The sequence below is a fragment of the Polypterus senegalus genome, chromosome 3 (genome assembly GCF_016835505.1).
Source record: "Polypterus senegalus isolate Bchr_013 chromosome 3, ASM1683550v1, whole genome shotgun sequence".
Taxonomy (NCBI): Eukaryota; Metazoa; Chordata; class Cladistia; order Polypteriformes; family Polypteridae; genus Polypterus; species Polypterus senegalus.
The window spans coordinates 155,609,784-155,633,118 of NC_053156.1; the positions used below are offsets into that span (position 1 = coordinate 155,609,784).

Sequence of the window (23,335 nt, forward strand, 5' to 3'; positions counted from 1 at the left end):
TGATCTCAGGATAAGGTAAAGTTAATTGGCCCATGTGATTACAATGTGTCTAACAGTAGGCATACTTATTTGAAAAATGTCTGCCAGAACCTTCACTTTAAATCCTTCTGCAACCCAACAACAACATAAAAAAACTCATTGATGAGCTGCAGCTTGCAGTTTGGGTTTGAAACTGTTTGGTGTTCAGTTAATCCTTTCTTCTGTGCTTTTGACCAATACACTATATTGGTAGCAGATGGTTTAATTGCATGCCAAAACTCTCTTAAGACCTCCTTAGAAGGAAAACGTGTAAAACTGAAAGTCCACAACAGATGCACAAAATCTATTGATCTGTAATGGTGACACTCTGAGTTTTGCCAGTTCTATTTCCAGTTTGCTGATAGTTTAGAATCAGTCAGAATCAGTATTCCTTATAATTTACCAGACAAAGAAAACTGTCCTGTGAGCTTGTCATCAAGCAATCCAGCAGTTTTCTAAACCTATCTATCTATAGTCTGCTACTGTAACCGTTTAATTGCAAATATTACGTATTGTGGTGTAATGCTGTTTGAATCCAGGGGAAAAGAAAAAAAAAGATTATGTGTTATAACGACCCTAGTCAATTATAAAGAGCGTCCTTTGCCATGGGGAATGGGCATACTCCCCCATACCTCGGTGTCCCGTGGAGTGTGTGAAAGCACCTCAGTTACCTGTAATGTAAAACAAGCGTGGATGCCACCGGCTCTGAAAACCCAACAGTATTATACACTTAATGCACTACCCGCCTCTTTCGATCGATGGCAAATATCCATCCATCCATTATCCAACTCGCTATATCCGTCTTGGAATAAGAAAAGGTTAAAAAGTATAGGTGATAACCAGGATATTATTTAAAAAGCCGCTGGCAGGGTTAAAGACAGTAAATTTCATAGAGAATTAGCAACAATGTAAATTTGTGTCGGTTATAATATAAATAGATCGCACTTTGATCTGCGGCTTCCAACAATGCTTATTTGCATCTGCCTAGCAAAAACAACCGATTACACTGTTCTAAAAGGCTACATCATTGGTGGCACAATAATAAGCCTTGTTCCTTGTAATCACCCATTCTCAGAAATTTTCATCATTTTTTTTAACGTGGGTCCAGTGTCATTTATCAGTCGCTCGTTCAAAGACGGCTGACTTGAACAGGTTGTGTGTGATGTGCCTTTAGTTGTCTGGTGTTTCCATCAGCAAACCCCAATTCTAATTTTAATAAGCGAGTCCCAGACAATAGACAAGATGTGTCTGGGGAGGCCGACTCGCTGTGACACCGCTACACACGTGCACGTATGTATCCTGTTATTAACATCTCTTTCAAAACATTGGAGAGACTCGGGGCATGCGCAGTACCGGAAGATTGGAGTTTCATTCATCCACAAAAGCTGCGAAAGAAAATCAGAATTTCTTTGTTCTATTGGTTCGGGGTGGGGGGGAAGATATTCCGTGGAATCAACGGAGGTTGTGGTGCTTTTTTTTCCCTTGGAACAAATACGATGAAGAGACGTTATGTGGACGCGAGTAGGCTGAGGAAAATGAAACGGAGTAAAATCACAGAGCGGCTTTCAGAAAGGTATGCTGAGGTGACACGAGTGCTAGCTAGCTGCGCTTAAGGCTTTTCAGTGTCGATGGCGCATCCTTTTGTACGCCATGCGATCACGGGGCTTTTATTGCATCTTCAGTCATAGCGAACAAGGATATGCAAACAACCTAGCGGTTTCATGTTTTTATTTGAGATGGCTGCAGGCTGGCGACACACTAATGCGACTGTAGGAACTTTCACAAATGCCAGTCGGCAGAAAGCTACTTGTTCCGCTGCGTGGCTCTGGCGTCGGATTCGAGAGGTGGAGGACTCCGAGATGCATTTACTCCTGTGAACAGTTGGAACATTTTTATTTTCTTCCCCCGATCACGCCTTCAGCACTCAACTTAAGCATATTTAACACGTCGCGACCTGAAGTCAGTGTGTATCGTTCTCCTCTATCACGTCACTATCACCCTGGGGTGTCTGCAGTTTCTGAAGGGTTATAATCGATTTAAATAGTCAGACAACGGTGCCGTTACAAAGGTGTATGAGGTAACTTAATTTAGATGCGACTGATCAGGAGATGGTGCATAATCGTCTGGTCCGAGATTAACAGTGTCAGGGTGAGTGAGTGACGTACTCTACTGTCTGTGTTTATTGAGAGTTGTAAGTGGATTGATTAAGGCTGTGCGCTAAAGCACTCAATGCTTAATTTGTGGAAACAATACTTGGTGATGACTGGAGCGAGACCATGCCAAAAAAGTGTAGCTGCCAGTGATGCATGTAAACAAAAGACTTGCCCTTGTTTAGTTCCGTATATTGGAGTTGGCCTTACAAAATACATTAGAACATACCCGTATCTCGGAAGGGTGAAAGTGATGTCGTATTCGTCGCGTTAGAGCACTGTGGTGTACAAGGATTTATGATCTCGGGTTTCTTTAAGGGATGGTAACCATGCAACGAAACACGCTGGGAATAGAAAATGCACCTTGTCGGCGTACCTCTGTTTATCTGATCTCGAAGTCCTCTCTTTTCCTTTCCCATAAGGCACGCACCGAGCATCTCTTTCCAATCAGTCCTACGTACGCCTTCCTTAAGTCCTTTAGAGTCTTGCATTTGTGTTCATGCTCATGGTTGCACATTGTGTTTTTAGCAGTTGTATGCTTTTTATCATTATTGGATACTGTAAATGGAAGCTTTTACATTTGGTTTTATAAATATGGTATGATGCATCTAGTAAATAACCTGATGCTACAACAATATTATATGGGTTTGAACCATTGTTCAGACCCCATGTACCTATTCTGTGGAAAACACTGAAAAGTAGCATATAATGCCAACGCTGTGGAATAGGTAATACACAAGAACAGCAAGTAGTGCTAGAGTTTGAAATTTGTATGGATAGCTACATGAGGATGGGCATCAATGGAACTTTAGGCTGCAGCACAGGTTAGCCCATTCAGAAATATGGCCATGAGTGTGATGAAACAATAATAACATGTTTTAATCCAATTAATCTTTTATAGCATTTTTACTCAACTGCTGTAAAATTAATATTGTCAAGCAGTAACCAGTTTTAGTCAATCTATTTTTATGTAGAACCATTTACTGATTTATTTAAAAACTATAGTATGGTGTATAGATAACGCATTATGCATTAATGATTACAAAATTATCAAATAGGGCATCTAATATACTTTATTTTAAAAATGTATCGATTTATAAAGATAACAGAAGATTACTTTAGTCAAACAAATAAAATCCAGGGAGATTATTATGCACTTAAGTATTCAAAACACAGTTTAAATTTATGATATAGAGAAGTCTTCAGTTTGGATAAGATATTTTTTTCTTTTATTTTAAGAAGATATAAAGTACACTTAAGGTATAAACTTGTAAATTACAAATATACCTGAATTCATTTTCACTTCAGTTCAGTATAATTTCAGTTAGATACGTGAGAAAAGATTCTGGACAGGCCTTTAATGTATTTCACAGCCCAAGTGATAAAACAAGCAAAGATATATGTTGTGTATAAGAAATGGTTAAAAGGTTCAGGTAATATTGAAAAAGCACTTGGCTTAGTTAAACGGAAGGGAATTTCAGACAGAATTAGGAGCAAATATGTGTCTGCTATAATTTAATTAAATAACACTTGGATCATCCGTTTCCAGCAACTAATAAAACAGGAAAAACTATAATGCAAGTTTATATGCATATTTAAAGAAGCTAATAAAAATAACTGGATATATTGTTTAGAAAGGCATTATCAAGGGTAACACAATAATTACTTTTAGCTATTCATCTTCATTGTTTTTCCACATCTTGTGGAATTTGGTACAATGTCAGTTTATTTTTGTGTTTATTTGGGAACTTGTCACAGCACACTTTGCCTGTATTTAGTGAAGAGTGCTATACAATTATATCATGAAGTTCATTGAATTATTTGTAGTTTGCTAATTCATTCTACGTGTTTATTAGTTTTACCCTAACAATAGCCCTAACCCTCTCAAATCCCAAAGATATGTTTGCCATGCTGATATCCTCAACTAAATTGCTCCAGTGTGGTTGTACATATTGGTGGAACCTGTGATGGACTGGCTCCCCATCCATGGCTAATCCCAGCTTTGTGTTCAGTGCTGCTGAGATAGGCTCTAGACACCCCAAACAAAAACCTGCATTTGTATGGTATTTATATTGTATTTGGCAGATTTTAGCATGTTATGCTACGCATTTTTATATATAGTTCAATTATTTAGTCATGTTCTGAATCTTAGTAGAATGGGTGCAATAAATCTTTATAAAAACTAGCATTTGGGCCATGATGCATTTAATAGGCATGACAGCCAAAATATTTATGATTTTGAAAGAAACATATCAAAATATATATTTTTTTTTTTACAAAGTTAATGTTTTTTTCAATGTCATGTGACATGCCATAGTATAAATTAAAGCAAAAAGCAAAGGCTGCTTCTTTTAGAATTTTTCTAAAAATAGAAAGGAAGAACTCTCATTGGAGTTAATTTGAGTTTTCTTTTTTGCTTAAAAGCTCCACTGTAACTAAAATTCAAATCATATATCCTTTTAACCTCTAACCCACTTAATTCAATGAAGGCTCACTGTTGGAGCCTTTTCTGGCAAAACTGTATGTAAGACAAGCACCAATCCTGCACTGACCCTGTAAATGATACCAATGCCAATCCACTGCCAGGTCCACTCAGGGGCTGGATAACAGTCCTGTTGTAGTTTGGATCTGCATGGACACACAGAAGAGGCAAAAAGAAAGGACAACATTTTAATAAATGTAGCCTAAAACAACAAATATATTTTTGGCTGTAAATCAGGGAATATTTTCAAGTAGTCATAATATATTTAAAGAAATGCCACTTTGCAGTGTTAGTAAAGAGGTTTTATGAAGTAAATTTAGCATTATGTACCAGCATTTTAATGTTTAAATGTTTTCTACAAAAGCTGGCAATAGATTGGCACATGCTTAAGCTTTAATCAGTTATGTTCTCCCTCCATACATTCTTAATAAAAATGCTTAGATTAGGGTTGTGGTTCTTGTATCATGGATGACGTTTAGAATAGTGTGTTTCAGTTTCAACCACATCATTTAATCTGAAATCTGTTTTCAACATGTTTAATTTGCAGATTACTTAATGTTTTAGTTTTGGTTGGAATGGTAAAGGTGTTAATATTTTTGTCTTTGGTCTTATTTTAGTTATCAATATAATCATTGTCTTTGCAGGTTTTGCATGTTTTATGTTCTTTCAGTTTGCTCTGGACACTTTGGTGTTTTCTCTCTTCCCAAAGATTTATATGCTAGTTTGAATGGTGACTCTACAGTGTTCAGGTGTGTGTGACTGAATATATGTGTGTGACAGTGATATAGACTGATGTCCCATCCCAAAGCTGGTTCTTTACATGGTTTCCAGTACTTTGACACTATTAATGGGAACCTATTACTAAAACAACCAAGTTCAGAAATTGAATGACAGATCTGATATCATTTACTCTTGAAACAGTTCATTTAATGACTGTATAAAGCTGCCATTTAGTATCAATTGCTGTTTATATTTGCATAAAAATGGCCAATTACCTGTTGCCTTTTTAACTATACAGAATACTCTGGATAGATAGATAGATAGATAGATAGATAGATAGATAGATAGATAGATAGATAGATAGATAGATAGATAGATAGATAGATAGATAGATAGATAGATAGATAGATAGATAGATAGATAGATAGATAGATAGATAGATAGATAGATAGATAGATAGATAGATAGATAGATAGATAGATAGATAGATACTTTATTAATCCCAAGGGGAAATTCATATAATCCAGCAGCATCATACTGATACAAAAAAACAAAAAAACAAACAATATTAAATTAAAGAGTAATAAAAATGCATGTAAAAACAGACAATAACTTTGAATAATGTTAGCATTTACTCCCCCGGGTGGAATTGAAGAGTCACATAGTGTAGGGGATACGATGTAGTTACTGTTTCTATGTACGCACCTTTTAAATATATGTGCCAGGTGGGATGCAAGAGCTGTTCAAATGGATGTGCTTTCATGCAGGATGGTATCACCAGGTGTTTTAGGATAAAGCCTGATTCAGTTTCAATGGCTTCTACATTACTAATCTTATAATCCTAGCAATTTAAATTAAAAGGGCCACATGAAAATAGATTCATATGCCTTAGCTGGATGGGTGAATTAGGTAATTTGTCTGGAGGAGAAGTGACCAGGGGTAAAAAGAAGGCTAGATTCCATTAAACAGAGACAGGTTTGACAGGAACACTTTGTTACTTTGGTCTATTTGTACTTGTGATTTTCCTGTGTGTGTAACTCTCCCATTTGTGAACCTCATATGTTTGAAACATAAATCACTAATCTGTTTCATGCTGTCTGTTATCAAGTGATTTAGTGGTACGTCATGGTTGTCACCTGTGCTGACATTTCAAACAGTAAGAAATGTCAGACCTCAAAGCCATGGTGCATGAGTAAATGCCTTGAGTAATATCATTTCATGGTTTTATTGTTTTTGTGCTTTTTAAGAATTCTAGAGGGATGCCGATTTCAGTTCTGTAATTGTTAATGGCTTTATTCTTTCTGAAAAGTTGTACTTATTGTAGTATGCTTCTCATATTTAAGGTACTTGCACAAATACTTAATTTCTGTATGTGAGAATACAATGAAAATGTACTTACGGGCTTGTATACTAATCTGCTGTGCAATTAATTTTAAATGACTTGTCTTGGTAAGAATAATTTATTGCATTCTTTTTATTGTTATTTTTATTTGGGGATCTTATGAATGGCTCATATATGCATTTCAGTGGATCATTTTAACTGTCATGCACTCTTTGTGAGAGAAGTTTATAAATTTATTAAAGATGTTCTATTAGTTTGTTAAAATACAATTTTTAGTGGTGTACATCCTTTGATATTTAATGCTACTTTGAAACTGTTTGTCCATTAAAGAAAGTTTTCTTTATCTAAGACTTAGATAGCAATAATATATATTTAAATATCACATTTATACTATTTATTTCAAAGTCACATGCACCTTTAAATGCTTTCTTAGATGATTATTACATAGGTAGTTTGCTCAAATTTAGACTATTTTTGCAGCTTAATTTTTTTTCAACTCCTCTCAGATCTTCAGTAATTTTGTTGTCATGGTTACCAGACAAAGTGGTGCATCAGACGATACATGACTCCTAGAATTTAAATGTCTACACACATTTTCATCCCTTCACACATTCTAAAGTGCAGTTCACTTAAAATAAGTTTACAATTGTGTAACATACTCAAAACCCTTTTTTTTCCTGTTACCAGTTGTAGTATCTTTGTACATGAAAATGGAAGTATGACTTGAAATAAATTATTGGGATTAATGGACTATGGGTAGATTAGCTGTTCTTGTTTCTTATTTTGCATCTATGAATTTGCATCTATGAATTTACAGCATTAATGAAGACAAAGTCATAGGTGTTGAAAGTATGACTGCTTTACCACTAAATCAGCATGATGAAAGCATAGAATTTAAAAAGGTCATAGCTAGGCAGTAGCTATTCATAAACTGTCTAGACCAAGCATAATTATATCAACCGTTTAAGTCAGAATATGTCCTGCATTTATTAGCCAATTAGTAATGCTGAATGTTTGATCCCATTTACATGAATCAATAATTACATGGATTCTCGGCACTTTGCATTAATACGATAAAAACAGTGTAATAAATTAAATGAAACTGGGAGGTGACTGATTGGCATGTGACTGACTGAGGGAGATGTAACTTTAAAACATCATTGTGATCTTTTCCACAATCCAGTATACTTCTTTAAGGTAAGTGTGTGAATTAGCTGCTTCCTTTATTGTAGGACCAGAAAAGCCTAAAAATGGCATACTCATCCTTAGTCTGTGCCAAGGCCAAATGTTTAGGTTTCACTAGCAAAAATACACCTTTAACTTTAAGCGTTAAACTAAATAATATATAAGTCACTAATAACCAATGCTTATTATTTGATACCTTTTGATGTTTATAGTTGCACTCCATACATTTTCAAACATGCATATACCAGCTCAGGACTGCAGGAGGATAAAGCCTGTCCTGACAGCACTGGCATCTAGGAAAGAACCAGCTATGGAAGCAGTCTAGTCCATCACAGAGGCCACTAGAGCACACACTGGGAGAATCATGCTAAGAAACATGGCTTTAGGATTTAGCACAGCCCCCTGAGGAAGAAAAAAAAAATACAATGTAACCACTGCCCCACTTCAATCAACAGCATATATACTGATTAGATTATAGTTAATAACTATAACTATATTATGTTAGCACTTAGGTGACTGAAAATGTATCATATATTTTCTAATTTCTTACATCCCCTGTACTCATCATACAACCATACCAGACAACCTAGGGGCCCTATTAACTTGTGTCTGAAAATAGCTCATGTTCATAGCTTTCAATTAGAATGCAAAAATCTGTGTACAAATTCATTGCCCAAGAATAATACAGTATGTAACTCTGGAATAATAATTATTACCCAAAAAGTACATGTCTGTTGTTGCCTCTAGTGAGAAAACTTGTTACTACAGATATACATATATGGATTAAACTACCATTTCACTGTTGCCAATCCCATCTTCTTAACTGATAAGTTTAGGTTAGAGGTAAATCGAACATTGGGCAAAGGCCATTACAACAAAGACATGTACCGGTAAATACAGCATACACACAGAATCTTAAATCAATTTGACTGTATAAATGTGGACTGGGGAGAAAGGCAAGTAGGATTTACACTAAACTGTGGGTCAAAGCTCGGAGATGGTTCCTTGTTACCTGTGGCACCACTGTTTAAAAAAAGGATAATATTAAGATTAATTAATTAATTAAGATGGATAATCCACGCATAGGTTCATTTTAAATGATTCAATCAACATACCAAAAACAGTAACATTTTTGCATAATTCTTTGTGTATATATTTACATCGATATCGATTTGTGCTTTAATTAAAATGTGTATTTTTGCATGTTTATTTAGTTATATATCATTTGTAAATATTCCAACATGAACATCTGATGTACAGTTGCTTGAAGAAGAGACTTGTAAAAATGCTAGATTTTTCCTGTCATTTTCAAAAAGTAGGCAGAATTAGTCATTTTCTTACTTATGCTGTGGCCCACTGCTTTTCGTGGTAGTGAAGGAAATGTACTATAACAACACGCAGTTCAAAATTTTCTCATAGTGTATGTTAGGCGGTTTTACAAATATAAAAAGCACTTTGGAAAGCTTAGTCACTTATAACTTATTTTGTTGCAGTTGCTCTTTCTCTGTAATATTTTACATTATCTTGGATATTGGGCACAAAAGGACAGAATCGGTGTTGGAATAAAAAAGAAAAAAGCTCTTAATACACTGATGGTCCTAACATGCATCTACCTGTGACCGCGACTGGCTAATAACATAGACAGATTTCCCTTGATGCAAAATTTGTAGTTGGAAGTAATTATTAAACATGTGACATAAGTGGTTCTAATTATGGTGCCTTTTTCACACACATCACTTATAGGTTTTTATGGTGTTGATCAGCTTTAGATATCTGATGTAGCCTTTAGAGTGAAAATGTCTGTGTTTTCCCCATTGATCCAATCTATTTAACCATCCACCTTCATAAGAAAACTGAATTCCGGAAGGACCTTTCAGGCCTTATCATAATGCCATAGCCTTGGAAGACACAACCCCTAACAACAAGTGCCTCTACCTTAATGGCAGGCACGCCAAAATTCCGGCAAGCATGAAAACCAAAAAGGTGAACAAAACGGTCAAAGAATATTTAAAACAAAGGAAAATCACCACACATGGATTACCAAATCAAACTCAGTGATTAAAAAAAAACCTCTAAAACAAGTATATCATTACCAGAATTAATACAGAAAAACATACCAAAACTCAAAAAAGGAACTCTGTTCTATTATACTCTTACTCAGTTACTTAGACCAGGCCACTTTAGACCCTCCAGTTGATCCAATCACATATGTCTTTGGGAGTTAGAAGTTTAGCAGTCAGTGTGCAATGATATTGTCTGTACAGTATCTGATTTGCTGTTGTGGCTTGTGAGCATGATCATTTTAGGGACGGTTAAAGCATTAATTTATGGCAAAGGTCACAGTTTTAATTGTAAGTTTGCTCTGAATAATGGTTAAGAACAATATACCAATGCAATGTATATTGGAAGAAAGGAGGCTTGTCAACTGGTGAAAGAAGTCCCTACCACCTTGAAATTTCACAACAGCATACTGTATTTGCTTTCATTTGGATTTTCTTCACTAAGATCAGTCTTGCTCTCTGTTAACCAGGATTACTCCAGCATTATCTAATTGATATGAAAAACAAACTTTTAAAAGAAAGCTTCTGCTTGTTTCCTCAAAAATAGGCTTTGAATTGATTGTCAGCAATCAATATTAAAAAGATAGATAGATAGATAGATAGATAGATAGATAGATAGATAGATAGATAGATAGATAGATAGATACTTTATTAATCCCAAGGGGAAATTCACATTATCCAAAATTAAGTGCAGTTATTTTTATTCTTAGAAAGTTATTGTCCTTTTTTGCCAAGGGTCACAGAGTGGATCTACTTACTGCTTACTCTATTAGTTGAACACTATTAATTAAATGAACTGGATTCTGGAGGAGGTAGTACCCCTTGATGGACATGTTTGGAATAATAGGCAGGATAGTATTTAAGGCAAAATGTTAAAAAGCAGCAAATTGTGCAAAAATAATAGATAGTCTGGTGATGATGTTGACATGAAGAGAGGATGTTGAATCCTGCAGTTGGGCAAGTACTATAACCGCTCATAATTGACTAAGTTGTTTTGAAAACAGAAAGAGCATGTTGCTTCATGTTTAAAGGTTTGTGGTATAGTAAATGGAATGCAGATATAAATGAGTTTGACATCAAGAAAGAGAAAAATGCCCCTTGGGGAACCAGCTCCTCCAAAAAGGCTGGTGGATAAGTCTCATACAGCTTTTTTGACACATCTAAAACAAGAACTAACCTTTAAAATAAAGAAAATCAGCACCTACAGTAGGTGGTGAACACCCTCTTACATGCAACCTGAATTAATAGAAGTGGGTAAACCATAAAGGCATAGACCTGATTGGTTACGTTTGCACTGAAGGAGGCTGAAAAGCAGTGTTAAAATACAGTAAAGTATACTTTAAAGCACAAGATATCAAGAAGTGCATAATGGCAGGATGACAAACATATAGAATGTAAAAGTTCTATAGCAAGATTTTAAAGAAGATTTTGCGCTATATAGAGACTCTCCCTCAGTGCATGACAGTGTTTATGCATGACGATTTTGCATAATTAGTCAGTTTTTGATTTTTTCTTGTCAAAAACAGACATTTTTTTTTATTTTGATACATGCAATTCAGAAATCACAACCAGTACAAACAAAGTCTACATATAAATATAATTATATAAATATATAATGGTATACAAATGATATACCATTGATAATAAAAAATGTGGCTGATACCCCTTTTACTTTTAAAATAAGCTTATCTGTCAATTTCACAATCAGCCTATTTCCTTTTTAAGCAAGCTAACTTAACAGTTGTTTTTTATTTTGTTCATGGTGGAGAATAAGTCTTTTTTTATGATAGCAGGATTACGATAGCATTCCTTGCTGCTTATGATAGTAAGAGACATTTTGTTTAAAAGTATTCAACATTTTAAAGGATTTGGAATTTAAGCTCCAATGTTACCTGTTCAGTTGTCATAGGTTTCCCTAACTGTAGCAGTTTGAGGAAGTTCCTTAACCCGTCTGTGCTCCAACTGTAAAACATATCAGTACACAGTTGCAACCTGACTTTGAGATTCACCTTGGATAAAGGCGTCATACAACTGTAAAATAATAATGGAAGAACAGGGAATGGAAGAACAGGGTATATGTTTTACAAGGTATAAGTTGCCAGTATTTTTTGTTCCACTTGTAAAACACTGTGATTTCCGTTCTGAAAATAAAAGAGAAATCAAAACGTATTGACAGATAAGCAATAATTGAACTTTCTAAGCTTTTAAATGTTGTAATGTATTTTATTACTTGTGGTGGCTCTTATAAAGCAAAAAACCGGCAACTCCAAAAAAAAAGTTTTTTTGTTGAATGTCCTTCAGCTTTATTAATGGAAATCGCAAAGACTGGTCATATGGTCATATGGTCTCCTTTTATTTTAAAAAAAAAAGTGTTTGGTCCTCAGTAGACAGATCCATGTGAGGTAAAAAAAATCTTTTTGCCAATAAAAGATCCTGTGATGACCTCAATTTCAATTACATATTGAAGGAGATTTGTTACCACACATTTTGTGCCACTGACTATTCCTTTAGATAGATAGATAGATAGATAGATAGATAGATAGATAGATAGATAGATAGATAGATAGATAGATAGATAGATAGATAGATAGATAGATAGATAGATAGATAGATAGATAGATAGATAGATAGATAGATACTTTATTAATCCCTAAGGGGAAATTCACATACTCCAGAAGCAGCACACTGATAAAAACAATATTAATTAAATAGTGATAAAAATGCAGTGAAAGTCAAAAAATGCAAAGCCAAGAGTGCAAGGCAAGTATAACAGACAATAACATTGTATAATGTTACTGTTTACCCCCCAAGGGTGGGATTGAAGAGTCGCATAGTGTGGGGGAGGAACGATCTCCTCAGTCTGTCAGTGGAGCAGGACAGTGACAGCAGTCTGTTGCTGAAGCTGCTCCTCTGTCTGGTGATGACACTGTTTAGTGGATGCAGTGGATTCTCTATGATTGACAGAAGCCTACTCAGCACCCGTCGCTCTGCCATAGATGTCACACTGTCCAGCTCCATGCAATTATTTGATTATTTATTGCAATTAGGTTTCTAAGAACCATGGCAATTGTTCCTCTTTTACGAGTAATCTTGTGAGGTGGCAGTCCTAAAGGTTTTAAAGAGTTACTGAATTCAATAGGGAAGTTAAGTTGCTCATTGGCATTTTCAGAAGTAATATTAACAGTACTGAAGAACATCTGTTCATCGCCTTCCATTACTTCACATATGATGTGTTTCAAAGCAGTCATTGCTCTTAGGGCAAAGGATTAGTTTGTTTTTTATTTCATATACTAATTCTGGGTTAATAGATGACCCAAATGTGGTCTTATTAAATGCAACAGATCTTCTCCTTCAGCATATTCAATGATGCAGATCTGACACAGAATGATCACAGCAGTGTCACTTATTTCTAAGTTTATGCTAAGTTCAACGTTACCCAAAAGAAGGTAAAGAAAGTTGCCTTTTGCATTATGGAACTGGTTGTATGACACAACAGATGGCTAGATATATAAACAGTAAACTCTCCACCAAAAGAACACACACTTCATTATGAATTCTGAACACAACTTTAATGATCACAAGCATTTCTATATGTGTCTTGTTCTTGTATTCTGTATCCCACACTTGACACTCAACAGATGTCACAGCTTTTCGTCTTCTTTCTATTAAGGTATTGTTCATCATGTCACTGGCCTCTGTGATTTGCATAATGCTCACTGGTTTTCTTTTTCTTTCCGCCATGTTAATTTGTCTGACGATCACTTTGCCATAATAAATCCACAAGCACAGGTCAATTTGCTGATGTTGCCACTACCTCATATTCTTTTATTTACCGCTGTATATCTGGTAATAAGCTTTCATTCAAGACTAAGATCATAGTTCACAAGTAATTGCTTGATAAAGGAACAGACCTTAGCAATTTATATATATATATATATATATATATATAGTGGACGTGGCCCAGACACAGACAGGCAGACTTTGTTCTTTTTCCACCACTACACTTTTATTTACAAATATTTACAAGTCTTATGTGCACACAAACCCCCCCAAAGTCCTGGCCACACAACACCTTTCTTCGGGCCGCCTCTACTCTCTCTTCTCCTGCCTCCACCCGACTCCAGCCTCGAACGAAGGGAGGCGGCCCCTTTTATCCGCACCTGGATGTGCTCCAGGTGCTCCCCGGCAATCTCCCGCTGACACGCCCCAGTGTGGCGGAAGTGCCGGCTGTTCTTCCGGAAGCTCTCCGGGTGTCCTTGCTTCTCTTCCCCCCAGCACTTCCTGGTGTGGCGGAAGGGCTGAGGTCCAGGCTTCCCAAGGCATTGGGGCGCCCCCTGGCGGTGACCATGGGCCCCTACAGGACTGGGCTTCCAAGCCCTCTACCCGTGGCCCCCAAAGCAACCAGGATGGCGGCCCCCACGTGATCCAGGGCGGCGTAGACCCTCTTTCGTTCCTTCAGGCACAGCAGGGTCGCCCCTGGCATCCTGACAATATATATATATATATATATATATATGTATATATATATATATATATATATATATATATATATATATATATATATATATATATATATATATAGAGAGAGAGAGAGAGAGATAGAGAGAGAGAGAGAGAGAGATTGCAGGTCTCAAAGTACATTCTGTCTCAAACAGCCCTAGTGATGTGCAGTTCAATAGCCTGTCCACTAAGTATTTGAAGAACTTTTGACAATACAGTACTAATGCATAAAAATAATGGATACAATTTAAGGCTGTGAGATTGCTCAGATAGTGTTCCACTGAAATGAACAAAAGCTCATTTTAATACATGATTCTGTTTTTGAGAATTTCTCACTACAGCCTGTAGCTATGATAAGTAGGGGATTAATTAACTAGAAACTGTTGATTTGTTCATTAATAAGGCTTCCTGTGTTCCATGTAAAAGGTAATGTTGGCTGGCAATTGTTTCAGGGTTTGTATGTTTGTTGGCCCAGTTATGATGAACTATACAGTCTATATTCAGATATTTAGTCTTGCTTTTAGGGAAAAAAGGAGTTCCCAGTTTGTATTTATTCTCTGTGATATGTGAGCAGGTGCACCACCAGGACATGTTAGTACTTGAAGGGTCATCCTCAAACTCTTTATTGTTACAAATTTTGACAGAGTTGTTCAGTAGAATATTGCTGGACAGGATGCTTCCTTATAGTCTGGCCCATGATGTAGTTCAGCTAGAAAATAGAGCCCCAGCGTGTCCTATGGCTGGGAGACGACAACATGGTCACTGGCTTTTTGATATGGCCTTTTACTACAGAAGAAATCCATGTGATCTGTTCAGGCCAAGAACAAATGAAATATGTGGCAGTTTACTGACTGGAAGAAATGCACCTGAGAGAAAGACACAGATAAAGTGGAGGTGAGAGACACTACAAACTAAAGGTTATGACATCTGGCATGGCATTTTGCACTGCTTTCTTCATCTCTTTTAACCCTCTCCCATTGAAGAAATACAATTTCCTTAAATGGTATATTGCAATCTGATGCTGTTACATTCTGCACCTAAGACATCTCTAGGGCAGAGTGGGATATGATTCTGTTTAAGTATATATTGGCCTAGTAAATACTACCCCAAACACTATTATTTGTAAGCAATCTGGGTGAACTTTTATTATATTATAAAAAAAATCTTTTTTTTTCCTGCGACATGACATGATCTTTTGATGAGAGACAGACAAGTCACATCATACAACCTTTGGAAGCAAGTCCCATTATACACATGCAGAGCAAGTTACAGATAAAACAAGTAGGAAAATTCAAAAGTCTCAAAAAATGAGAGTAAAGATTGCATTAGGGCAAACAAACTGAAAATACTACTCGTTGAAATAATGGAACAGCGAAAAGAGATTGAATATTCAGGTGCTGTACAGGCTTTTAAACATTTGAAGCGTCGCACGAAATGCAGATCACATGGCACCACAGCAGCAGCAAGCTAGCAGCTGATCGAGCAAAGAGGAGGTAAAAAAAAAACAACTGTTACATGTATCCCATTGTATCACCGCTTAAGAGGGGTTGTAGTGATATAGTGCATCCAGTTTCTTATTAATGAACATATTTTATATGATTAAAACATAAACCATTTACTTGACCAAGGTTCTAAACTCGGCAGAAGTTTTTAGAGTTTTTTTCCTTCAGAAATTTATTGACATATTAGTGGCTGTTGCATGTTGGGATTAACTGCTTTAATAATCCCATAACATACAGTTAAGCAACATGGATTTTGATATGCCAATTCTTTACCATCTTTCTATTCATCTTTACTTTATTCCTCAGTGTCACACTGTAAAAGAAGTTGGATAAGCAATGCTTGTTTTGCAGTTCTGTTAGATTTTCAGAGATTATGCTTCTAAAGCCATTAAAGATACAGTATGTAGAATTGGAATGTTATTTATTATGATTTTTCCATAAATTTGTTAGTTTTTATATTGGGAATCTTTTTGTTTTCACCAAATCAAAACTTTGTTACTGCCAGTAACCAAAAGTATATTTTTCTGTGTTATTCTAGGTAAAATTGGATTTCAAATTCATTGCTTAAAAAGCTTTATATTATGAGCTGAAAAGCTTCTGTGCAAAATTTATATGTGCACATCCTGTTATCCGAATTTTAAATATACATTAATATGAATTAAAAAAAAAAAAACAGAATATTTTTGCCTGAATCAAGGATTTAGCTGCTTGGTAACATCTGTATATACTGTAAGTAATCATACCTAAAGATAGTTTAAAAAGTTTTTACACAGCAAAAACCATTACACAAGAGTATGATAAAAGCATTAAGAATGTGATCATATTTTTTGTGGTTAGTTAAAAATATTTCTATTCTTAATGAAAATGCCTAAATATGGTTAAATTGTTGGAATCAATATTAAGCTGATGTCATAATAATGTATTCTGCTATCCTATGCTCTGGGTAAGTACATGCATGCAAATATTTAAATCCCAGAACTTTTTCAGTTACCCAAATGTCCATTGAAAAGTGTATTCGTAATGTTAAAATAGATACCTCTATAATTTAAATGCAAAAAGTAATTTGGGTTCGGGGGTGGGTGCTATACATCATGATATTATCATATAAAAATAATCCTGGACCCAACAATTGTACACATGATTCTTCAGTGTGGATTACATTTGAAGCAAATCTATTCTGTTTTTATTATGATTTCAGTTTCCCCTCAGCATTCAGATACATTGATCTTTGTGTATACATGCAGTGCTTATCTTAGGGAGAACTATATTTAACCTATTTAGTATTTTGCAATGAACAATTCCTCACTGGAGTCGTAGGTTCTTGATACATATGGCAGCAAAGACAGGTGCATCATTACAGATGTTAACTCACTGTTCTCACTTTGTCAGTTCTTAACATTTTCTTCTAATCAATTTGTATGCCACAATTAGCTACCTGAAAAACAGGTAGAGTACCCGCGGATTAAAGATTGATATTTTTTCTCTTTATTGTTCATTTTTTCTCTTAAGTTGTTTCTTGTTTTTCAGTATAAACACTGCATCAGTCTAATCTACCTTTTTCTCATTTTGTAGTGCTTTTGCATTCCTGAAGTTTATGATCATCTGGATTGTGATCTTAATGGCAGACTTCATATTAGAGTTTCGATTTGAATATCTTTGGCCATGTTGGCTTTTCTTTGGGAGTGTTTACACCTTTTTCCATTGCCATGGCCTGGTAAGAGTGATTTTATTTTAAAATTATGTCAAATATGAGAAAAAAAGAGTGAAGTTAAAAGTGGGGTAAAATGAAGCATGTCAATTGCTAATGTTTTCCATTTGATGCATTTTAATAGCTGCAATAAAACTTATTTTTTGTATAGCACTTTTAACATGCAGGCACAAGGCACTGTGAAAAATGCTCAGTTAAAATACAGATATTGATTATACAGAACTAAGTACTAAATACAGAACTGGTACACATACAGTCAGGTCCATAAGTATTTGGACAGTGACACAATTTTCATAATTTTGACTCTATACACCACCACAGTAGATTTGAAACAAACCAATGAAGATGTGATTGAAGTATAGACTTTCAGCTTTAATTTAACAAAAATATTGTATGAGCTGTTTAGAAAAGAAAGACATTTATATACTTGGCCCTCCTATTTTCAGAGGCTCGAAGTATTTGGACAAACTAATATAATCATAAATATAATGAGCATTTCAATATTTGGTTGAAACCCCTTTACAGTCAACTTCAACGTCAACATTATTGTCATATGTAATGCAATACAATACAATGGTAGTGTTATTCTGCAAGTCCTCCAGAAATTGACAAGAATACACAACAACAGACAACAACAACAATAATAATAACAATAATAATAATACATTTTACTTATATACAGTAGCACCTTTCCCATGCATTATAATAAACTAAAAACACTCAGGTGAAAAAGAAATCCAAAAACAAGCAAAAGTAAGAGTGCACATGCAAATATGTGATCCAATGTAATACTTTGCCAGGCCTTTACAACAGCTATCTTCAGTTGCTGCTTGTTCATTGGACTTTCTGCCATCAGTTTTGTCTTCGGAAAGTGAAATTCATATTCATTTGGGTTGAGGTCAGTGGATTGACTTAGCCATTGAAGACTATTCCACTTCTTTGCGATGAAAAGCACTTTTTGCTTTGCTCTCACAGCATGTTTTGGCTCATTGTTCATGTGAAGTGTCATCCTATCAGTTTTGTAGCATTTGGCTGAATCTGAGCAGATAATATAGCCCAGTACACTTCAGAAATCATTCTGCTACTTCTGCCAGCAGTCATATCATCAATAAACACTAGTGACTGACCTTTTGCATGATCATGCCATAACATTGTCCCACCATGTTTCACAGATGATGTGGTATTCATCGGATCATGAACCGTTTCTTCTCTTCTCCATACTATTTTCTTTCCAACATTCTGGTATATATTGATCTTACTTTCCTTTGTCAAAAGAAAATTGGACAGGCTTTTAAAAAATGTTTTCTGTCAAGGTCTAATCTGTCCTTATACTTGAGATTTACCTGTGGTTAGCACCTTTTAGTAAACCCTCTGTCTTTGCTTTTATGAAGTCTTCTCTTGATTGTGGACTTTGGCAGTGATAGATCTACCTCCAGGAGAGTGTTCTTGATTTGGCTAAATGTTGCAAAAGGGTTCTTCTTCACCAAGTACAGAATTCTGCAATAATCCAGCATAGTTGTCTTCTGTGGTTTTCCAGACTTTCTGGTGTTGCTTAGTTCACTAGTGTGTTTCTTTTTTTTTTTAAATAATATGCCATATGATTGATTTGGGGTGGCACGGTGGCACAGTGGTAGTGCTGCTGCCTCGCAGTTAGGAGACCTGGGTTGCTTCCCAGGTTCTCCCTGCATGGAGTTTGCATGTTCTCCCCGTGTCTGTGTGGGTTTCCTCCCGCAGTCCAAAGACATGCAGGTTAGGTGGATTGGCGATTCTAAATTGTCCCGTGTGTGTTTCCTGCCTTGTGCCCTGTGTTGGCTGGGATTGGCTCCAGCAGACCCCTGTGGTTGGAATATGGCGGGTTGAATAGTGGATGGATGGATGATTGATTTGACGACTTGTCATGTTTCTGTTATCTCTCTAAAAATTGTGTTTTGTTTTCTCAGCCTAATGATGGATTGTTTGTACTTGCATGGGCAGCTCTTTGGACCTCATATTGAGAGTTCACATTGCCAGTTCCAAATGCAAATTCCACACTTGGAATTAAGTCCAGATCTTTTACTTACTTAATAGTTAATGAAAAAATGAGGGAATTGCTGCCAGCTGGCTATGGAACAGCATGTCAGTCAAGTATCCACATACTTTTGAGCCCCTGGAAATGAGAGGCTATGAAGAAAAATGGCTGTATGACTGTATAATTTCATATTTTAAAAACATACAGAGAAAAAGGTAGGAGCTGATTAAGCATAAATGGACCCCAACAATATTTATCCATAGACCCCAATGCCCGGCCGGGCGCTCTGATGCATTTCATGGACTTTGCAATACCTCCCGGGCGCTTGGGGCAGTCTCCCTGGCACTGGATTCCTCCTCAATCTCCCCGTGGCTCCATGGGACATGGAGTCCACCACAGCCTGGGAGATGGGGTGGCCGCTAGGGTGGCAGATTCCAGCCACCACACTTGCCCCACCCGGAGGTAAAAGACCAGCTGGTCAGGCACCTGGATCACTTCCGGGTGGGGCAAGCAATCGAGGCCAGAATCTTGCCTGGGAGGAGTGGTGGAGCAGTTTTGTGTTGGTTTGGTGCTTGGTTTGGTGCCTGGAGGGAAGACTGTCACGCTGAAATAAAACCTTTGAGTGTGAACACGTGCCTCTGCCTATTCTATGCGGGTCGGGCTATAAAGCCTTGACCCGATCAGCTACAGCCTGTTTATGGTGGAGATTAAAATTGTAAAAAAGAAAGTCAAAAACAGACTCACAGTCCTGGAGACTTCCGCTAAATGGTGCAACGAAGCCTGACCCGACACAGATGGACACAGAGGCACATATAAAAAGTACAAAGACTTTTATTTTTGAACGCACATCTTTCCCATGACCCACAGGCAATACACAGTCCCACAAAACACCAGTCCAACACACAGCAAAACCACCTTTCTTCCTTGACCACCACTCCTTCTCAAGCTTCGTCTCCTTCCTCCCAACTCTGGCTCATCGAGTGGTGGTGGCTGGGCCCTTTTATAGCCCACCCGGTAGCTTTCCAGGTGATTGACCACCTGGTCCTAATTGCACTTCCGGGTGGGGCTGAAGACTCGTCCAGCCGGGCTGTTGGAAGCATACAGCCCCCCTTAGCAGCCACCCTGGGCCCTAACCAAGCTGTGGAAGACTCCATCTCCCTTGGAGCCCTGCGGGTGGTTGGGGAATCACCGTCAGCCAGGGAGGCCGCCACCAAGCGTCCCGAGGGAGATATTGGACTGCCCATGGTGGCTCCCCCGGAACATAAGCAGCAGGGGCGTCCCTGCCTGGCATGGGACCCGGCTGTCCTTCACAATGGCTGCCTATCCCTTGTTTACATTTTCCTGTTTGTTTGTAACATTTTACAAAAATCACATCATGTCATTTTCTAACCTGCTTAGTCCTGAACAGGGTCACTGGGGGGTTCTGGAGCCTATCTTAGCTAGCACAGGGCGTAACGCAGGAACAAACCCTGGACAGGGTGCCAATCCATTGTAAGGTGAGCACACACACTCCAACTACATACTTGGGCCAATGTGGTATTGCCAGTCCACTTAACCTGCATGTCTTTGGACTGTGGCACCCAGAGGAAACCCGCGCAGACATGGGGAGAATATTCCAACACCACGCAAGAATGACCCAGGATGCATATACTCACATTCTTACTGTAAGGCATCAGCTCTACCACTGCAACTCCCGATTTTACAAAATGTGTACTATGTAAATAGGAATAGTAATAAATAAGCCTTTGTATCCTTCCTTAATGAAGTAATATATAATTCATATACATAGTCACTGAAAATGATGGCTAGGTTTTCAAAATTTTCATTAAAGTAATATTGCAAATCTAAATGATCACTTTTAGAAAATTTACCAAATTTTATAAAATCTAATATAATAAGTCTCAACATGGTCACCTTTTATAACTACGAGCTGTGGCGCTGCTGAACTTTATTCTTGTCCACTAGATTTGTCTGACAATGTATGATCAGTAAGGCTAAAGAGGTGCCATCTCACTTACTAGAGTCGGAGACTTAATGTGATACCTTAGTGAAAATAGTAACACTCATCAACATCTATTCAGCACTGTCATTGTTCAAGAAGGTGACCATGAAAATGTGTGAAAACTAAAAAAAAAAAAACACATTGTTGCATGTTTCGGATTTTCTGAAACAGTACCTTGGAATAATAAGTGTTGGAATCCAGGTAATCTTTTTCTGTTACCCTCTATACTGTTCTATCTGAAACTAACAGAATAACAAAAAAGCAGCATGTGCAGACTCATTTATTGATTTTCTTGATAATGCCATCATCTGTGTTGTTTACATGTATCATTTTTTTTATTGGATTTATTCATTCTTTTATTTAGAGTGCTGTAATATTAGAAGCACATTTATATTTTGAGGTGTTAGTGTCTAAAGGTTGAGGGTATGATAGTGTAATCTTTTTTTTGGAACACAAAGGCATATTTATAGCTCACTTCTTACAGTATACTGATGTATGTGGTGCTCTTTATTGCACTTGCTTGAAGTGCTGATACTGTTCTTTTGTAAAGAGACATTTTTGACTTATGATTGACCTAATTGTGGTAAAGATTAATGTATGCTAATATTAGGGCAATATATGGCTCAGGGTAATGGCTCACAAAGTCAGTTAATTTTCTTGTGTTTTACTGGAATGTCAAAAAGCATAAACCAACGAAATAAATTCAGTATCACTTGCTTTCTAAGGGCTTTACAGCATATTAACATGAACAGTGGGTGTTTTGCAGTATTTATATATATTCCACCTTTCTTTTTAGCCATTTTTTTGCTGATCTAAGCAATATAGAAGCATCAACAAATATTTTAGTCTGCAGTGACAGTCTAGTATTTTCTCTAACTTATATGAAATTTTAAGCTCATCCATCCGTTCAACTGTTTGTCCAGCTTGGTGTAACAGAGGTCAGTAGTTTTTGGGGCAGTTTTAGACACTGGGCATCAGGTACTTTAAAGTCACATATTACCAATAAAACTTTGAAAGAAGCCTTTATTGGTGCTGTTCTACCCCATGTGTCAGAAAAGTGAATGCAGCAAAAAAGACCCGTAGCAAAATCAAATAGAAACCATCTGAGATTTCAGGCACTGAATGTAAATTCTTGACTATGACAAATGCTGAATATCTTTTTGAACCCCAAGAAAATGGGTTGGATAAAAACGGCTGTCATTCCTAATTGGCTAATACAATATTTATGGTAAACACATTAAATTAAAGATGAAAGTCTACACTAATGATTGCTTAATTTCAAATCCATTGTGGTGGCGTACAGAGGAAATAGTTTTGAACCTGACTGTATAATTCTATATTTTTTAAAACATATAGAAACTAAGGATGGTTCGATTAAGCATAAATGGAAACCAACAATATCTCTCTATAAAATATTTGATCTGCTATGGCCTGTTGACAATGGTGGAGATTAAAATTGTAAAAGAGAAAGTCAAAAACAAAGTCACAGTCCTGGAGTCCTCAGCCAAATGGCCACTTGACCCTTCATTACATTTTCCTGTTTGTTTGTCATGTCATGTCAATTTCTAACCCGCTTAGTCCTGAACAGGGTGTGTCGGAGCCTATCCCTGCTAGCACAGGACGCAATGCAGGAACAAACCCTGGACAGAGTGCCAGTC

At 36.7% G+C, this 23,335-nt stretch overlaps 1 protein-coding gene across 1 annotated transcript in view; it reads left to right on the plus strand.

Annotated features, from left to right (window-relative positions):
• Window positions 1-1,378: 1,378 nt before the first annotated feature.
• si:dkey-12h9.6 (macoilin) overlaps window positions 1,379-23,335 on the plus strand; it is a 69,828-nt gene continuing 47,871 nt past the window's right edge. The window contains exons 1-2 of the mRNA XM_039748120.1: window positions 1,379-1,591; window positions 17,532-17,673. Coding sequence (XP_039604054.1) covers window positions 1,515-1,591; window positions 17,532-17,673 — 219 coding nt within the window. The 5' untranslated portion in view covers window positions 1,379-1,514. The remainder of the gene's footprint in view (window positions 1,592-17,531; window positions 17,674-23,335) is intronic.